Source organism: Etheostoma cragini, chromosome 22 (genome assembly GCF_013103735.1).
Source record: "Etheostoma cragini isolate CJK2018 chromosome 22, CSU_Ecrag_1.0, whole genome shotgun sequence".
Classification (NCBI taxonomy): Eukaryota; Metazoa; Chordata; class Actinopteri; order Perciformes; family Percidae; genus Etheostoma; species Etheostoma cragini.
The window spans coordinates 14,301,014-14,321,235 of record NC_048428.1 but is presented as its reverse complement, the minus strand read 5'-3'; the positions used below and the strand labels follow the sequence as shown (position 1 = coordinate 14,321,235).

At 41.4% G+C, this 20,222-nt stretch overlaps 1 protein-coding gene across 3 annotated transcripts in view; it reads right to left on the bottom strand.

The window, feature by feature from the left end:
• nck1b (NCK adaptor protein 1b) overlaps window positions 1-20,222 on the bottom strand; it is a 33,185-nt gene that overhangs the window by 2,454 nt on the left and 10,509 nt on the right. The window contains exons 2-5 of one of the 3 annotated variants that reach the window (XM_034861805.1): window positions 15,199-15,251; window positions 14,447-14,687; window positions 3,285-4,039; window positions 1-2,920 (exon numbers count right to left, since the gene is read on the bottom strand). The exon at window positions 1-2,920 is cut by the window's left edge and continues 2,454 nt beyond it. In XM_034861805.1, coding sequence (XP_034717696.1) covers window positions 2,720-2,920; window positions 3,285-4,039; window positions 14,447-14,672 — 1,182 coding nt within the window. In that variant the 5' untranslated portion in view covers window positions 14,673-14,687; window positions 15,199-15,251 and the 3' untranslated portion in view covers window positions 1-2,719. Of the gene's footprint in view, window positions 2,921-3,284; window positions 4,040-11,160; window positions 11,290-14,446; window positions 14,688-15,198; window positions 15,252-20,222 lie in introns of those variants that run through there. The other 2 variants (XM_034861807.1, XM_034861808.1) reach the window with 2 other exon arrangements.

The window sequence follows — 20,222 nt, the reverse complement described above, 5'->3', positions numbered from 1 at the left end:
GGGGGGGGGACTAAACCTTTGGTTGACAGGAAGCTGTGAAGGCACATTAAAATCTGCTAAATCCTTCAAACTGGGGCACATAGCGTTGGCGTTTGTCATGTTAATGCTGCGTAATATTGAAGATTCTTTAGAACTGGAAGTCAAGGGAAGAAATTTCACCAAAGAAAATGGGTTGTTGACAACAGTTGGTTATTACTGTAAGCAAATACTGTCTCACATAAAGTGTCAGAAGACATGACACCAATACAACAGCCAGGGATTGGGTGAAGGAAATGATTCCTGTCACCCAAATACTTAGCTGGTCACTGACGACTCAGAAACCAAGAAGGGATAAATGAAAATGAAGGGAATACATTTATAGATTCGGGACCCAAAATGAACAAAAATCACTTAAAGCCACACGGATAAACAATCCTGTAATTTACATCGTGATCTTAACCATGTTTGGTATTAAACAAGAGGAATGTTGTTTTTGTACTGTTTAATAAGATATAATCTCCCTTAAATTTACTGATGACTGGTACTGCAGGTGCGTAATTAGAACTTGCCATTTTTAACCCCTCATTAATCAAACTGAAAGGTTACGGTTTCACTGCTTATAATTATTCTTTTACAGCTCCAAAACAACACACACACAGCTCTTATATGAATAGCTTTGTCAATCATCTGGCCAATGGATTAAAGAAGTTAAAAAAAAAAAAGGGGTTTACACCCATGTTTTGTGTTCTTTGTGGCATGACTGACTTTTTTCATGCTTGGATTAATTAGACCTTAAAGGCCCTCCTATCCTAATTCCTTTACTCTTTACTATGACCCATTAGCGTTGGCCTGCGTTCGTTTCCCCAGCTGTATGTCACTGGGAGCGATAATCCAGATACTCTATTCTGTGGAACACATTCTCCAAGTCTCCTCCCTAGATCCCACTTCACTGCTTTTGTTTTTTAGGATCCATTTTTCCATTCCTTCTCTATGACCCCCCCCCCTCTCTCTCTCTCTCCCTCTCCCTCTCCGCTCGGGTCCAACCGGTTACAGCTGGAGAACTCATCACAAGCACGGGGATCTTAATCGTCATCTCCCTGCCAACGCTGCTCTGATTGACGGCGCTGGTGCTAGCTGCCTCTTCAACATTCAAACACTACTTGGTCCATTTTCACTCAACAAACACCCGTTCACTGTAAATATACACCAAGTGTCCTGCGGAACACATTTAGATGAACTGTATTCTAGCTTGACGATCCTATATTTGGAAGAGAAAAAAATAGATGAATTTCCCAAACTAGGAAATTTCTTAAGACATATAGGCCATGGAAGGAAATGACGAAATATCAGATAAAAACATCAAGCATTTCTGTTATCAGTACTTAGCTGCAAGGGATTGTTTTTCTGGAAATCCTTTATGCCTTCTAGAGGAGGAGGGTGTCTCTTAGCTTGATGTATAAAACCGCACAAACACCACACCTGGGTGACCCCTTAACTCCTCCATTCCCTCTAGTGATCACTAATTCAGATGCAGTGACATCATCCTCTAGACTGCTCTTCCAGTTCTCCTCCCACCGCCACAGAGATGGGGTATGTGTGTGTGTGTGTGTGTGTGTGTGTGTGTGAGTGAGTGAGAGAGTGTAAGCTGCACTGCTGTCAACATACACCCATCCCATTGCCCTTCTTCCCGTTCAACTGCAAAAAACTGGGGAGGGGGGGATGAAGTCTGAGGAAGTCTCCGGACTATGAGGTTAAAGTACTTTCTGACTCTTCACATGACCTCTAGACTTGTAGATAAACTCCCAGACACTCACATGGACTGTCGATCTCTCTTTTAGGAGAGAGAGTGAACAGTGAAGGTTTGAGGACACTTCTCCGTTTGCATGCACACATGCGAAGTCAGCCCCGCGCTGCCTGTGATGCCTCGGCTTTGTAACATTCACATGATATGGATACAGCAATGTGTGAGACAAGCAGTTTGGTTGTACAAAAGGAAAGTTGAACTAGTTTGACAAACAGGAAGAGGAATCCTCCTAATCCTCCCAAACACAGATGTGTGCCAGTGTGATATTCCAATCTCTACCACCATGAACCTAACAGAACTGTATCAATAAATATATTTTGGTCACTTATTTTTATTCATGATTAGCAGTTAGCAGACGTTGTGGATTAGTATGTCCACAATCATAAAGAACGAATTAAGAAAAACAACACAAAAAATGAGTTGAAATGTAGATGTCTGCAGGCTTGTTTGCAAACATCTAAAAAAAAAGAAAAATGCCTCATACAGGTGGTGGCTGTGTCTTGGATACAGTTAAAATCACATTTAAAAAAAACTGTTAAAAAGATTATATATTATCAACTAAAACAAAAAAAAGAAACTAAATGCAACTCTAATAGATATCAAGGTGGAAAGAAATGGCATTGCCTATGACCTAACACATCTGGATAATTTAAAATAGGCGACCAAGAGGTCTGTAGTCAATTCTCAGGAGTCCATTGTCTTTGTGTCTCCCCCTTCCATTCCTCCATGTCTCTCCCATGCTTTTTCCATACCTCCTCTTGGAATGCTCACACATCGGGCATTGAAGTCCTGATGATGTGTTAGTCCTCAGGCTTGGAGTTTTATATGTTAGTGTGTGTTCTGGCGTAAGTATCTGTATGTGTATATATATGAATGCAGGTAATGTATAGGTGTCTATGCCTGTGTGGAAGGGCATGTGTGCAACAGAGAGAGGGATCAGGAGGCAGCCAGGGCCTTGATCAGGTACAGTTTGTCTCCCTGCTCACTGGTAAAGATGGGGGCCTTTTTGTAGTGTTCAACAAGCTCTTCCATGGAGTTGAACTTGCGCTGTCCAATGCAGTAAAGGCTTTCCTTCAGCTGCACTTTGAAATGCTTGTTCTTGCTCTGCGCCTTCAGGGAGATGGAGAAGTCGTTTGGCTGTAAAAAAAGAAAAAGAAAAGGAAAGACAAGGTTATAATATATAAATGTTCAACCAGTGCTTTTAACATTTCTACCTCCTGAGTAACGGCGCCTTCAGACTGTGCGACAATATTGTAGCATTCACAGCAGCAGTCTCACACAATTTTGTCCTACATTTCAGACAGTCGCCGAAGCTCCAATTCAGCCATACGTAGATGCACAGTGAAATCTAGGACCCCCTTTTGGACCGAAGACTAAAGATTTGAAAACATTTCTGACAACTTTCAGACAGCTCAAATTGCACAATGTAAAGGGGTCTTAATGCTGTAAACCAGATACAACACATCAATGGTGGTTTGGTAAGCAGGTGTAGGCTACTGACCGACGACTCGCTGTCTCGGATGAGGAAGTCCCCTTCTATGCCTCTCTGGTTGAGGGCCACCTCCGCCTGGTGGCGCGTCACCTTTCCGTAGTACCACTCCTTTCCGGCGAAGCGCCCGGTGCCTGAGGGCGAGATGTAGTCACAGTCAGGTGTGGGCGGCCCAGCAGGCCCCGCTCCGGGTTTATGGGAGCTGGAGTCCAGCACAGTGACGTAGTTTTTAGGCACCAAGCCCAGCTGTCCGTCTGCTTTGCGACACTTCCACCACTCCGGGTCGTTCTCGGGCTTCTCCACCACCTCCATAACCTCGCCCTTCTCAAAGTTCAGCTCCTCGTCATTGCCTGAGCTGAAAGGGTAGAGCGCCTGCACCGTGTGAAGCACTCTATTCCCGTTTGTGGTGCTGTTCACTACGGCCGCCAGCTTCTCCGTTAGCGATCCGGCCGGGTCTCCGAGCCCACCCATGCCGCCTCCCCCCGCCGTCCCGTCCATGTCCTCCGTCACGTAGTTAGACGGAAACCAGCCAGAGCGCCCGTTGTAGCTGCCGCGCCACCAGCCGTCACTGCACTTCTCCATCACCACCACCCGCGTGCCTTTTACCAGAGATAGCTCGTCCTCGCGCTCAGCTGTGTAGCTGAACTTGACAAGGGCGGGAAGGTTGAGGTCGTACAGCCGCTCGCCGTTGTCTGCATACATGTCTGCGTCTGCGTTGGAGGCCGTGTCTCTCATTCCCCCCTTTCTGCTCTTCACCTTCCCAATTCCTAGAGAAAATAATTAAGAAAAGGTGTAAGAGTTTACAGGGAAATCATCATCCTCATCTACACTAAAATTAAGTCAAGTGAATTAGGTCAGAAACGTAATTAGATCATTTGGTGTGAATTAAAACTTAAAAGTCACTATTTTACTTAAAAGACAAGTCCCAGGAATTCACATTTTTCACACCCTTCTACGGATGTGGAACAAGTCTCAACAGAAAAACAAAAACCACAAACGCACCTTTAAAAAAACACCTCTAAAAACGTGGAGGAGTAAAAAAATCCCAGACGAATACCAAGCAGCCAAAATGAGTATTAGGGGTTGAGCTGATATACAGGGACGGTCAGTAAGAAGGGCTAAAATCATTCCTTTTCCACATTTACAGTGGCCTAACCCCCTACACTCTAAATCCAGATACATTCTTGGGGATTAGGCCTAGGTGCTGAGGAAACAAAAAAGCAATGCTGGTGTGGTCGAGAAAAAAAGAAATCCAAGTGGGATGAAAACCGGTTTTGGCATGGGCCTATAAATCCTGGGGAAACTAAAAAATGTAGACACAGTTATCAAAGTACTGCTAACTAACATCGAAATGAACTACAAACTTCATTTAGACTCTTTGGGCATGAAAGGCTCAGTCACATTTCATTGTTGCTAATCACATTGTGCTAATCCCCTTGGCTGCCCCCGACACCTGCGGCCTTGCTGGCACAGCAGCTGGATACCAAACACCGTCCCACTTCAGCAAACGCTCTAGCTTCTAGCTCTTTGTCTACGTCACCATCCCCACCGAACCCCATCACGCTCCAAGCATCCCACTGAGCTGACCATTTGACTTCAGCATAGAGCTGGGATGATTAGAAGGGCACATTTATTAAAACCTTAACTACGGCTAGCAGAGAATGAGCTTCTACTTTCAGTTTGCAGACTAAATGTCACAAGAAATGACCGCAGGCTGAATTTTATTTTACATGCAGTCAACCTCTTGGCATGTCGAAACAGCCCTGAGGCTAACAGAAGGGGGATTACCAAGCCCTTCAGCCTTTTTCTGGGTTATAGAGCCCAGAGACTGAGCTTTGGCAGGCCTGTGGCCATCGTCTTACTGGACAAGAATTTCCACTTGGCAGCCTGGCATGCTAACAGCACTATGAAACAAGTGTGTAGCCAGCAGTGGAGGCAGTGGCGAGATTATACCTTCATCCAACTTTCCAAGATACCAGAAAGTAGCTCTAAGCAGCTTGGTTGGTCTATACATTATTTGTGAAAAGCAACAGTCCACTATTTTGCTCGTTCTTGCAAAGCTATGATATTGTTCCTGTTATTATTACAGATCTGTGAACTAACGGATGATGTTACAAGAGCAAAGTTGAGACAGACATTGATACCAGACAACATGAGCAAACCAAAGTCGTGACTCTATTTCAGATTTTCTGCTTTGCTGAGCTATTGCTTGCATAATCAAAAGTCAGCTGGCTGAAATTATACAGGAAGGCAGGGTGTAGTCTCCAGGACAGTGCTGGGAGGATTGTGTGTGTGTGTGTGTGTGTGTGTGTGTGTGTGTGTGTGTGTGTTTTCTGAGCAAGGAACGTGACTAATCTGTCACAACGCCACACTGAATCTGCTTTACCACAGATACATTGGTACTGAAAAGTGTCCGTGACTTAAGGAGTGCAGACAAATTTCATGGTAGTGCTGAGAGTCCAATGCCAAATTGCTTCCAGGTAGACCCTGTTATTAGTCACACCACTGTAGATAACTACAGACTGCAGACGGGGTGTTAAGAGCTGATGTCTGTACGTGAAGGCTTGGTCTAGTTATGCCTCTGTGCAGTCTTAATAACTCAATAGGGAGAACTGCAAGAACAAAACATAAATTGTTTTAATATATGTATGTGTATATACATACTACCGGTCAAAAGTTTGGGGTCACTCACAAATTTCCATTGGACTCCATTATAGACAGAATCCCAGCTGAGATCAGTTGCCTTGTTTTTTTTAACCAGGGCAGCAGTTTCCAGATTACATTATGTGCTTACATAATTGCAAAAGGGTTATTTAATGTTTTCTTAGTTAGTTTTTTAAAATAATATCAGATTAGTAAACAAAATGAGCATTTGGAACATTGGATGAATGGTTGCTGATAATGGGAAATGTAGATATTGCATTAAAGATCAGCCACCCACCCAGATCAGCTGGTATCCTGTCTATAATGGAGTGAAATGGAAATTTGTAAGTGACCCCAAACTTTTGACCGGTAGTGTACATACATAGTCAAATAAGGCAGGCACAAAACCTGATTTTGAAGTTTATATCCACACACCAACACAAACAGCTTACTCCTCCTTAAGGTTTAAAAAGATACAAAATTGACAGAATCCACAGCTACAACATAATATGTGTATGTTTGGGCAGGTGCAAGACCCAGGATGTGTTCTGCGCACAGTTGGAAGTGACCTAGTTTGCCCCAAACAAAGGTTAAGGGTCAACCCTGCATAAATAAAGTATCTTTCAGCTCCAGCTGACAATGGAGACAACTGAGTGAGCTCATATTTTATCTCTCTGGCCAGGTAACACAGCCCTTATCTGTGTCCCTGTCATGGATTTCATTGGCTGCTTCCTGCTGCAGTCACACGAACACTTTGCATTAAAAAAGCACAGAGCCCAGCGCCAGCGCATTTGACTAGATGCACAATCTAAACTGAGGTAGTAAAGGGAAGTTGGGATTTGTCTGCACAGCTATAAGGAAGATGATACTGGGAGAATAGAAGGGTCATTGAGGGCACATCTGTCCTACTGTTGTAGGTTAATTGCTGAGAATTCCCTTGTGTGGCAGTGAAGAACAACTGGGATTACTTTTACAATTTAGTTGAGGGTCTTATCTTGCCAGACTTTCACCCCCCCCCCCATCATCTTATTATTAAAAAGAAGTAGCTTAATTGAGTGCAATATTTATAATGTAGCATACATGTTTCCTTCTTCATTGGGATGTACGTGCTCTAGGCTATCCAAGAAACTACATATGGTATAAAAGTTACAGTTACAATGACTGGGCAGATTGAGGTCAAGCTCTTCAGACAGGACTCATAGTTGTTATGACATACACATCATTGGTTGTTATTGGGACTGAAGCTGGGAATCTTTAATTATGGGACAGTCCATCTGGCCAAAAAAGGCCACAGTGCTGTGCTGACCTACCACCTTTACCACAACACAGCCATGTGAGGAGTAGAAATGAATTTAAGAGTAAATAGGTTGCCAATAACTAACAGAAAACCAAATACTGGATCACGTAAAGGGTCCTGCACACACAACGACAACCCCCCAAACAAACAGGACAACCCCCACCCCCGATGGCTCCACCCTAGCTGAGACAGGCAAAGTCATCTTGGTGCCCAAAATCCACAAACCATGCCACCAATATACTGCTACCTGGGAAGGGTCGTCAAGACAGGAGATAAACTAAATACTATACACTGGAAACTTTTCTGTTTCAACGTCAGATGCTTTTTCCTGTGCATTTCCTGAGTAAAGGACGCGGAGGAAGGAAATCAGGTTGCGTCAGATGGCAGTAAATCACTGACATGACAAAGACCTCATATTTTTTTTTTTTTAACAGATGAGGTGCACCAGCAGGAAGAGAAGAAAGTGCTGGGGAGTTTGTTTGGCTACCAGTGACAGACGGGAACTAGTTTTGTTTTTTAACTCTGGGCTCCCTTTGCTGGCTGGCTGTCCATTGTCTGCCAGGGCCCTTTCGACCCCTCCACTTCCCTCCATTCCAGGGTTCTTCCTCTGTGGACGACAACACCCCGCGTCAGCCTGTCTGACAGTGTCTGAACATCCCCGTACTTGAACAGAAAATCAGATCAGTTTTTGCTCACAAAAAAATACATGTTTTAGAGCCCGAATTTGCTGCTCATCCGATAAGTACAGCACTGGTGATTCCCTATCATGTCCTAATGTCTATCCCCTATGTGTCCATGGCAATTTAAAAAATGTGTCACTCGCATTTACCAGACATGTGATGCAACACATCAACTCTCAGCCATATGGTCTAGCATGAGAAACATGATAAATGTAAGGACACCATGTGCAGTCAGAAAGAGTGAGTCTAACTATCTAAAGGGAACACACACAAGAGCGAGTTGGCGTATTCTTCAATGGGGATGGTTTGGGGTGCCTTTTAAGATGACAGCTTCAATCAAGCAGCTAACATGGCTGACTGATAACTGCACAGTAAACATGCAAAGCTCTTTCAACTTCAGCCATCTGAGACATCAAAAGCCGGCAGCCATCAGTCTCTGTGATGGAGCAGAGGGAGGGATGGAGGCACAGAGCTGCATTTAGTTTTTACAGCTTCTGGACATTCTGGAGCGTTACTGTCAGGTACTATGCCAAGTAGTACCCTTCCTGACAGTAAAACAAGGTGGTTGTATATTAATTCCAGGAGTTATTTATTGTGTTTTGGATATTCTCCTAGGTGTGAGTCGAGCATGGCTACTGATGTACGTAGGTGTACCACTGCCTCAACACTCAAATGAGTTTGTGTTATCTCACACACAAACTCCAGCTTCCACCTATATGTAAAAATGGGCATGGACGTCCTTTTTTAGAATGAGAGATAAGTATAACCCCCTTAAAATAAATCTGCCTAATGACTCGAGCTGAGTGCCAACATGATACCTGAGTTTTGGTACCAATTACATTACCACTTTTTTTTTTTTTTTAAAGAAGCCAAAGTTTTTAAATATTTTCTAAAGACAAGCCACACATGGGAAATCTGTTCATTTAAAATCAGAAACTAACCTATCCAAAAAACAAAACAAAACAAAAAAACACTACAAAACTGACCAGACACATGACATTTTGATACTCTGTACTACATTTCATTCAATAACAAAAAAGTATGGGATTCACTAGCAAGCTGTAGACATGACATGGACTTAAAATGATTACTTAGGATACATATTGCTAGAATGAACACATGCTAATTTGGACAGCACTGCAGTTAAGTACCTTAAAATATTATTATTATCCACATGAAGGAGCAAGCACCCAATCTTCTCAATGTGAGGCGAGCGTGTTAGATAGCATTAAGTCTTATAGGCCGATCGCAAACCAATTCAGCTCTTAACAGGAGATTACTCTCAGACAACCACCCAAACCATTCAAAACAGCAAATTAGACCCTTAGAGCTGAAACAATTAGTTGAACATTAATCTGCAACGATTTGTAATTATAAATTGATTCAAAGTATCTTTTAAGCAAAAATGTTATTCATTTATGATAGGACACTGAATATCTCCTTTTTGCACTGTTGCTTAGACAAAGCATGACATATTAAGATGTGATCATGGGCACTGGGAACTCGTGATGGAGATTTTTTGCTATTATCAGATTATCATTGTATACAACAAAGAAAAACATCCTCACATCCTTACATTTGAGAAGCTGGAACTGGCAAATGTTTGGCATTTTGGCCTAAAAAAAAATACTGAATTGTTTTAATTATTTAAAAAAAGCTGCAGATTCATATTCTGTCGATCAACTCATCGTTTAGTTGAACCATTACGTTTGATATACAAGGGGAGCTGTGTTGTAGACATTTCCACTGTTCAGTACCAACATATTCACAGTGCTTGCTAAGTCTTCAACAAGCCCAAACCACTGCTCACTTCCTGTTAAGCAATTCTTTATGGCAAAAGACACAGGAAAACAACGATGAGTGGACAGCTTTACGAGAGAAAAACATCTTAAGGCCTAAGTGATGTTGACGACTCTCCCACCAATCTCTTAATTATGATTATGACTTTTGCTTTGAACAGTGGTTTGGGGAAAAGAAGCGGGAGTTGGAAAGAGGGAGTGAGGGACAGAGACTGCCAGAAAGTCAAACAGACAGACCCTGGACAATGATTCAACTTCCTTCTAACTTCTCACTTCCTCTCTGGCTTGCACTCCTAACGCTCAGGGAGAAATGTGGCTTAAATTAGAGTTTCCTCTTGCTGGGGAGGCTGACAAACAGGGAAACAGAGGGAGGGGAAAAGAAAGAGAGAAAGAGGAGACTAACAGCTCTCAGTTTACACAAGAAAAAGGCTTGTTAGCTCATCTCCATGTTTCTCTAAGCCCTTTACACTCTCTGGATTTTTTACAAGCAGGACACACACACACACACACACACAACTAGGGAAGATAGGCAGAAGACAGGAGATACCACTCAACAGTTACAAGGTGAGATTACAGCATGGGTGTGCGCTAGGGCCTTTTGAAAAAGTGTCAGTGTGGCTGTAAAGTATCTACGGCCCACGGAGCTGCCGGGGCAAGGACATTCCTCTGATAACATAGCGAGGTGCGGGAGATGGGAGCCCGTGTTCCATCAATCAGCAGAGACCCCTGGCTCCTCTCAGTACAATGACTACAGTGTTCTACATAAGCACCCCGCGTCCCTTCAACTGTAGCTCATGACTAGCGGTGGGGTTGGGGGGGGGGGGGGGGGGGGGGGGGGGGGGGGGGGGGGGGGGGGGGGGTGGACCCTCCCAGAGTGAGCGAGCTTGCCCTGAGGGTAGCATAAAAGAAAACAGGCTATGTCTTTAGATATTCCTAAACAGGGTGGAGAGGGGGGGTCTTCAAGCATAATAATGTAATCCACTGAGTTGCAACCCACTCACTAGGACAAATGCTGGAAAAAAATGGGAGTAGGATTACTGTGTGTGTGTGTGTGTGTGTGTTTGTGTGTCAAAGAAAGAGAGAGAAGGATTGCTGAGGCAATTACAGGCTTTGGCTCGGTAGGGCTTCTCAAAAGTATATCCACCCAGTCTTTGCAGCCGCTCAAACAGACACAGTCTCAAAAAGGTGTTAAGACAACTTCTCTTTCACAGCAACATGTTAGCATATAAATCTCTTCCCGCCTGCCCTAAATATGACACATTTGTCTGGCTGACCTGAAGGTGTAACCGACTTACAACCAAAGTGAAAAATTAGAAAGGGAAGATGAAAGAGAAAAAAAAATTTGACAACCGCTCCTGCACAGTCAGAGAGAGAGAGAAAAGAACCACTCAAAACCATGGACAAAAGCTCTTTACCCCACTTGTAAAACAAGAAAATACAGCAGAAGAAGAGGAAAGTTAAAAACTCACGAAAGAAATGTTTGAATAGGTTAGCCATGTCCATTTTGGGCTTGCTGTCTCTCCCTCGCTCTCTGTCTCTTTTCCCGGCCCCTGCTCTCTTCCCACTGCAGATGTAGAGTTATTCCATGTGAACACCCAGAAAAGCTGGGCGGAAAGCAAAGCAGGGCAGCCCACTCCATGACCATGTGGTCAGTCTTAGCCAATAAGAGTGCAGTATAGAGAGGCCTGCAGTCTAGCTCTGGAAGGCAGAGTAAATGGGCCTCATGGAAAGGGGAAGAAGTAGGGAGGGAGTGGATTGAAGCTTAGACACAGAGAAAGAAGGAGAGATAAAAGAAATTGAAAGATTTTTTGACATATCAACATTAAGCAGCAGATTGGTATTTCTAAGAGGGATCTAAAGAAACTCTTTTAGTTAGGATCTGTGGAAACAGTTGAGTGAGTCAGTGACTGCTCAGTGTCACATGACTGCAGTTGTTTGTAGAGACAACTTATAACTTTACAACAAACCCAGGAAACATGAGTCCTTAAAACAAACACACACACACACACACACACACACACGCGCACACACACACAAAACAGCCATCCGCAGATCGAACATGGCCTCACACATTCTTTTAAACGATGACACTACTCCACACCCAGCAACAGGCTTGATTCAAAAAAGAAAAAGAACAGAGATGCATTTTTCCTCCTACATAACATATGAAAGTGTAGTCATCAAGCTGCTTCCCTTATTGCTATTCCACACATTTAAAGAAAAAAAACACCCACAATCTGCTAGTTAAAATATCTCAAATCTTATTATAGGTCATAAAAAAATTTACAAATGAAGGTGAAGTATTTACAAGCTTCGAATGTTGTATTAGTGTTTAACATGGTTCAGTTTTGCCTTAACTCGTGTGTTACGTTAGTCCGTGTTTTATTGGGTTTATGTGTGAGTGAGACCTGAGCCTGTGTGTGTCGTGCAGCTGTTCACCTGAGGATATTTTATCAATGGATATAGTGACAGGTGGGAAATTGTTGGGAGGCTCATGTCTTTGGTGCATGACACAACATACCCCCACCCAACAACACATACTAACACGCACACACTCATGCATACACACTACACATAACGGACAAATACAGACTTAAAGGTGCTGGAGGTAGGATTGTGAAAGATCCAGGATTTAGCCAAAGAATTTGAACGACAACTTCTAAGCCCCCCCCTTTCTGCTAAAGACCAGACTGTCTCCAAAGCCCCTTCCCCCACAAGGGAGAATTCATTTTTTAATTACTTGCTTAATGTAGTACTACTCAAACATGGGGTAATTTTCAGCGAATATGAAAGAAGTTAGTTTTATAAGTCGTAAGACTTATTAAACATCTTGAAGGTGAAAAACTGGACAGACTAAAAGTGCAGCAGTTAAACAATGTAAATGCTTAATTCAGCTATAAAAAATACATGTTAACAGGATCATGAAATAAATGCCAAAAAATGAGCAAGATATAAGCTATATATATATATATATATATATATATATATATATATATATATATATATATATATATATATATATATATATATATATATATATATATATATATATATATATTTAAAAAACGCAACGTCTCGTCCTGTTCTTACATTACTTTTCATGCAAGTATTACAGCACACGGCGCTGCCAGAATGTTACCAGTCTCTTCTCACCACAACACTTGCACATACATAAAACCACACACTGCAGTTAACAGGAAGACACAGCTCACATTTTCAACAGATAAGTGTTTTGCAAACAATGCAGTGTGTGATACTTCTGGTTAGAAGTACACAGAATACAATTCTTTTAGTCCCACTGTGCAAGGAAAATCCACTTGGGGGCCCAGGGCTTCCTTGCAGGGGGGTCACCCTATGCTGGGGTATGTCATCATTACCACATAAATGAACAAAGGCTACACACAAGTGTGGTTTGATGTTATATTTATGTCATATGGGCCCATAAACAGCAGGTCCTGACATCCGCTTTGTTGTCAGTATCACAAGAATGTGAATAACTACTATACACTTACATAACTATAAAGTACTGTGTTAATTTCACAACCACAACAACCCTAAGCCTAAAAAAAAAAAAAAACGGTTGACTGTCAATATCATGTAGATATTCTGTGTCAAATGCTGGTGTTTAAACCTTCCAGCTAATCTGGCTCAAACAAACATGGTCAAAGTACACCAACAAACATGGTTATCCCACCATGCTGTTAAATGAGACAACAATGCCCTTCAGAGCAGAACAGGTTCTAGATTAGAGTGAGAAACTAAAGACAAGACCTTCGCCTTTTATAAAAATAAAAAGAAATTGGAGAAATTATAAAAACGTGAAATTATAGGCAAACAAATGCCAGGTTGTCTGGCTGTGTGCCAGTCCGGATGCTAGTAGTCAGAGTGTGCATCCCAAATTACCATAAATGTCTGTCATCAAGAAGAATTAAGCTAAGATAAATGGTAACCTTGGCTTACATACACAGTCACATTTTGCTTGCTCCCGGCAGTACAAGGCCCTTGGCAAATGGCAGTGCCCAGAAATATTACTGCTGTGTTGACAGAGCAAACAGCACCTGTGTCATATCAATTCTGGTCAAAATAAAAGGGCCGGAGATTTTTAGATCTGTCAACACGAAAGAAAACATTACCTTTTTTACTTTTTTTAATGAAACTAAAATCCTAACTTTGTTTGCATCTATACTTAATCTCCGAAAAACATCTGAAATCCCCCCCCCCCCCCCCCCAAAAAAAACTGCCTTACCTGTTCAAACGTTTCAAGAGTAAATGGAAAAGCACTGCATTACATTCAACACTGCACCATAGACATTTCAATTAGATACTAAAGCTTTAGTCTAAGTGTGCTGTGAGAAGAAAATAGCTCTCAGCATTTCAACCAATCAGACATCAGCCTAAAACCATCTTATTGTGGAGGCTGTTATACAGTAGGCTAGATTAGATGCCGCAACAATGTGGTCAACAACAAACTGGGGTAGTGCTGGCCTAGATAAAAGATGCTCTCTGATGCTACTCCATTTTAAACAATAATAACCAATTGTGTATGAAACACAAAGCAAATCAGTCTCTTATCAAAAAGATGTAACGAGTGACTGAAGACGTAATAATACCATAGATGTTAGAGTGCAAATATAGGTAAGCTCCGTAAAATAAAAAGACTTTGTAGAAACTCAAAACAATTTCTGGCTAATGATTATTATCCCAAGTTGATATCAACACATAGAAACTGAAGAAACCATAAGTGATTTGTTTTACCAAGTGTGTCTTTAAGATTCTTGACAATAGAAGCTTTCCTGGCGCTGTTTTTCCTCTCCACATAGTTGGACGGCACAAAGCCTGTTTTGTTGGTGGCATTTCGAACCCTCCACCAGGACTTTGAGTCATCGAGGAGCCAGAGGCGCTCGTTCTTCTTGATGTCCAGCTCCTGGTCCTGCTGGGCCATGTAATCAAACTTGGCGATGACAATGACCTCTTCCGTCATCTTGCAATTGGTACACTGGAAGGGAGGGGAGAGAAAAAGGAAAGGACGTCAGAGTGGCTAGAATGGATATTCTACATCACAGGAGATTTTTAACCAATTGATGAGTTAGAGGTATTTCTATTATACAATGTAATCTGTGCCAGTGTTGGCTTATGTGCAGCAGTAGTCACAGTATAAAAGCAGCCTCATATTCTTTCTACCACCAGAGTTTCTGTGGGAGTAAAACAATAAAGGGTTAACCCGGGGGAAATTTCTAAGCGGACAATGATCAAATTCTCTTGCCTTCATTTATAGATATGATGAACAACTACAACATGCATTTGAGGTTTATAAAACATAACTAGGAATTTAAATAAAGTACTTATTTGGAACCACATTTTCACACAAACCTCCCTTTGACATAACACCAAGATAATCTATTCTCTATCTGCACAGCCTTCATTCAAATTTTATTCTCCAACTGTGCCATTTGCTCCAGACACACCAAAAGTACATTTACAAACTGTTTGAATATAGGTAGCTGTACCTGTACTGCATCAAAGCTGATAACTTCAAGGGCTCTAATACTTCTCTGTAGACCTAGGAAAAGAATAGAGACAATGCAGGAGGATTACAATTTGACTCTCCTAGACAATGTTTTAATAATACTCAACGAGGTGAATCTATATTTCGGTTTAAAGGTACAATACGTAACATTTCTGCCTTAAAGTGTCTAAAAACGACCATACCTATTTTATATATTTTAATGAGTTGTGTTCTTACGCTATTCCAAATGTTGACACCAAAGGTCAATCCAAGAGTCAAGTAATCTGATATTTTATTTTCAGACACGGGACGTTTCCTTTAGTCGCCTGTCAGTGGCGTCATGTAAACTTTCACCTTCTGGTTACTCGTAACTTCCGTCATAACATGGTCACCCAGATGATACTTCAGGAATAATTGTAATCATACAATGTCACAAAAAATCTTTTTTTGACATGCATCATTATTTTATGAACAATAACAGTATTACCGCAATGACCTTATTTATCGATAAATATCAATATCGATCGAGCTTAACGTTACTACAATATGCTGGTTGACAAGTTGCTAACGATAACACTAATGCTTGGTAACATGAGGTTACATCATTATTCAACACCCTCATAAAGTTATTTTTAGTATGATTGTTTTGACCACGGTTAACAGCGGTGGACTAACCCACGACTAATTTCACTAGAAACGCTGTACAAATAAACAATCTAATGCTAATTTAGCCAGCTAGTACACCCCGGTGTGTCTGCCTTACTTTCCCGGCGCAGAAAGACTCAGTCGGGAAGACAGCTGACAACAGCCGCAGGACATGTAGCTAGCTAGTTACCGTTGGCCCCCAGCTAGCTAGCAGCCAGCCACTTTCATTACAGCAATTCACCCGGCCAGCACTTAACTCCAGTGCTTGGTGCTTACAACACTAAGCAGTTTAGCGTTTTAATGAAGCATCAGGACACAGATCAGACCCAGCATCCGAGTCACAACAGTGGTCATCCATAACGTTGGTTATGTCTCCGTTAGCGCTACCAGTGTCCGTGCTAAAAAATCCCCCGGCAATCCCCACCCACACCCGTCTCTCAGTCTCGTTGAGCTAGCTAGCGCCACAACAAACCTCAACAAACCCTGTGTTGAAACCAACAAAAGCTGACATTGCATATTTTGTGTTTTAGCTGCTGGCTACTATTAGCTTGCTGGCTCTCTCTCTAACTGGTCAGCTACCAATAAAAATCAAATCAAGAAAAACATTGTGTCGGGGGAAACGCAGCCATTTTATTCGAATGACATAAACATTAAATGTAACGTGAATAACCTTGAATGGGTAAACTCGTCCATTAACAGATGTTTAAGACTAAAAACTGCAACTCTCATAATTTAACTTCCCAATGTCAACAAAATTCTGTGTTTACCATCCGCTGTTTTGGCTGAAAGAACCCTAGCGGCCGAAAGTGACATATTGTACGTTTTAAGTGACTTGAAAGCCACCATGTAGCACTGTATAAATGTTACATTCATGCCAAGCTATGGACAGGGTTATCCAAATATACCACAGCTAGGTCAGGCTCCTGAAGAAATGCCAGCTACCATTTCCACAGTTTAGTCTCTTCAGACATAAATTCCCCCTACCAATTGTACTCTTGAAATAACAGATATAAACGGGTAATTATTTTCAGCCTTCAACAGTAACGTCTGCCAAAGAGTCGAGAGCAAATTTCTCAGTATCCACATTCTTTGTAATTTACAGAGGGGATGATTTCATCTCAGAAGCAGTCCAACGATTGTCTATTGTGTCAGGCATCAAACGTAAACCTGAAAGCCAGGAAGATTGCAAAGATGACTGTAATAGGGAAGCAGGTAAGTAAAGAAGACGTGCAATGTGCGTCAGCTCAGCAGTCTGTTTTACGGGAGGGAGAAAAGCTCTTACTGAAAAGTAATGATGTAGGGTATTGCTTAAAATTTAGAAAAGACCTATAAATATTCCCATTTGTGTAGAATATGGAAATGTTGTGATAATAAGCATCGCATTACAAGCATGGCTCCATTGTTAGCTTATCACAAGAACGTCCAAGTTTCCCAGGCATTTTAAATTCTTGATTTGGGAGTACTGTGATCCACAATCAAAACTTGTTTTGTGTTTAACAATGAGCACATTCACAACAACTGGTCGTATGACCCATGTAGCCATCAGCACATCTATGCTTAAAATAAAGACTGTAGCACTAGAGGAGTGAGGCACTATTGAAGCGGCCCCTTAGCTTCTCTGATGTCATGGGAGTGGATGGAGTTTCACCTTCTTCTCCCCCCGACTGACTTCAGGGACCAGACACTGACCTCATTGATCCAGAGCTCTGGGTTTTTATTTGATGCAGTGGTGTCTAGGTTTCAGTTGCAGCTGGCCTTGAGATAGGCCCAGAACCTGATCTTAGGCAAACATAAGGAGCCAAGCAAACCTTAAGCATGATTGGCCACAGGGAGTAAAATAAACAGTAAATAAGTATAGGCTGAGAAGAACTGTACTGTGCTACCCTGGAGAGAAGGTTGCGATGCCGTTGATGAGATGGTTCATCATTTCAAAAAACAAAACAGTGAATGACCGTGACGCATCTAAGACCACCCTCATTATAGGATAAAGGATAAGTTAGTACATAAAATGGGCAATATAAAGATCCCAAATAGGCCTGCACAATTAATGTGTTTTGTCATTGTGATATCAACTCGCACAATAAACACATCACAAAAGACTGCATCAGTAGACAACTGAACTTTAACCCTCAGAGACCTAAGGTCATTTTTACAATTCTTTGTCTGTCTGGATTTATTTTCTAAAAAAGCTCGTAAAACATCAACCCTGTTATCTACAGTCGAGATATGAACAACATTTCTTTCAAGACAAACTGGGCTATTAGAATGTTGTGCTGCTGTGAGGTCACTTGAATGTTAAAAATGGTTGTAAGACCTTAAAGACAAATAAACAAAACGGAACATGAATCTTACAGATATGCATTGATATCACACACACAGAGCAGGACAATCTAAGCCAATCTCCTCTCTAATTCACTTTTCATATGTCTTGGGAGTCACACTGTGAAGAAATAATCATAACTTATACAGTTGACAAAATACAGAGATTTATTCAAAAAAAAGTCCGGACGCTTTTGCCCTAATGTCATTTACTTATGTCAATAATCAAGATAATGTCATATTTATTGATAATACACCCACAGCAATGCCACACAAGCATTAGTGTTGTCTAAAACAGTTTTCCTATACGCAAAAATGAACATAACATTATAACTAATCTAAAGCACAAACAATTTACATTTCTTCAAAAAAGGCCCAAATATATGCCAAATCTCAAAATAGTGACACCAATCTCCTCTGTAAAATGGTAGTTTGGATTTAATTATCAACAACCCCGAAAAAAGTCTGTAAGATTCTGTCTTTTATGGTTATTAAGTGATTGAAATATGACTCAGAGATGCCCTTTAGCCTAGATACAATTCTCTCAGTTCCTAAGTCTTAAAACACTTAAACATCGTTCTCTTTGTAATGGTGCCTTTTCCATTCAGTTCAATGTTCAATAAAATAATGTTGGAAATGATTTCCTTTCCAGTTCAGCTTGTTGTATTTTAGCGGTAAACTGAAAGCAGCAGAAAGGCAGAACTGAGTATTAATATCCCAGTTTGATATCAGTTTTATTTATTGCAAGATAAATATTTATTGGGATATTCAACAACGTTATTGTATGGGTGTGCGATTCAGAAAATGTCACGATTCATTTCAATATCGATTTGATTCAAAAATGATTCTCATTAAAAAAAATAAAAAATAAAATCACTGTATGTAAATCAAGTTACTTTGCATACTGTGTACACACGCAAAAGTTTTAGGCTGGTATCAAAATGCTGTAAACTGACAATGCTTTCAAAGATTGAAGTGTTAATATTTTATTTTTTATCAATTAATAAAATGCAGTGAATGAACAGAAGAGGAATCTAAATCAAATCAATATTTGGTCTGAGCACCCTTTGCAAGACAGCATCAATTCTTTTTGGTACACTTGCACACAGTTTTTGAAGGAACTGAGCTGGTAAGTTGTTCCAAACATCTTGGAGAACTAACCAACTAACTTCCTCAAATCCTTCTGTCTCTTCATGTAATCCCAGACACACCCGATGATGTTGATGTCAGGGCTCTGTAGGGCCATGCCATCCCTTCCAGGACTTCTTGTTGTAATTTACACTGAAAATAGTTCTTATTGACCTTGGCTGTACGTTTTGGGGGTGTTTTCCAAATTTATTCTGCAGTGGGACAAGTATCTGCCTGTATTTCTCATCATTGAGGACACCATTAATCCTGACCAAATCTCAAACTGCATTTGCAGAAATGCAGCCCAAAACTTGCAAGGATCCTCCACCATGCTGCACTGTTGCCTGCAGACACTCATTATTGTCCCATTCGGCAAACAAACTGCCTTCTCAGTCCAGACCACCTGCTGCCATTTTCTGCACCCTGGTCCCTATGTTTTCGTGCATAGTTGAGTTGCTTGGCCTTGTTACCATGTCGGAGGTATGGCTTTTTGGCTTCCATAAAGGACACTTCTGGCCAGACTTCTGGCCAGACTTCTCCGGACAGTAGATGGGTGTACCTGGGTCCCACTGGTTTCTGACAGTTCTGAGCTGATGTCGCTGCTGGACATCTTCCGATTTCAAAGTGAAATAAGCTTGATGTGTTTTTCATCTGCTGCACTACGTATTCTTGGCCAACCACGGTGTCTATGATCCTCAACGTTGACAGATTTTTTTCAAGTGTACCTATACACTTGAAAAAGTACACAATTGATGCTGGTTTGAAGGCAAAGGTTTTGAAGTGAGGTTTATTCCGCTCACTTTGTAAATTGATAAAAATAAACAATTATTTATATTTTTTTAAAGCATTCTTAGTTTACAGCATTTCTTATACATCTGCCCTGGCCTTTTGCACAGTACTAAAAACACACACACACACACACACACACACACA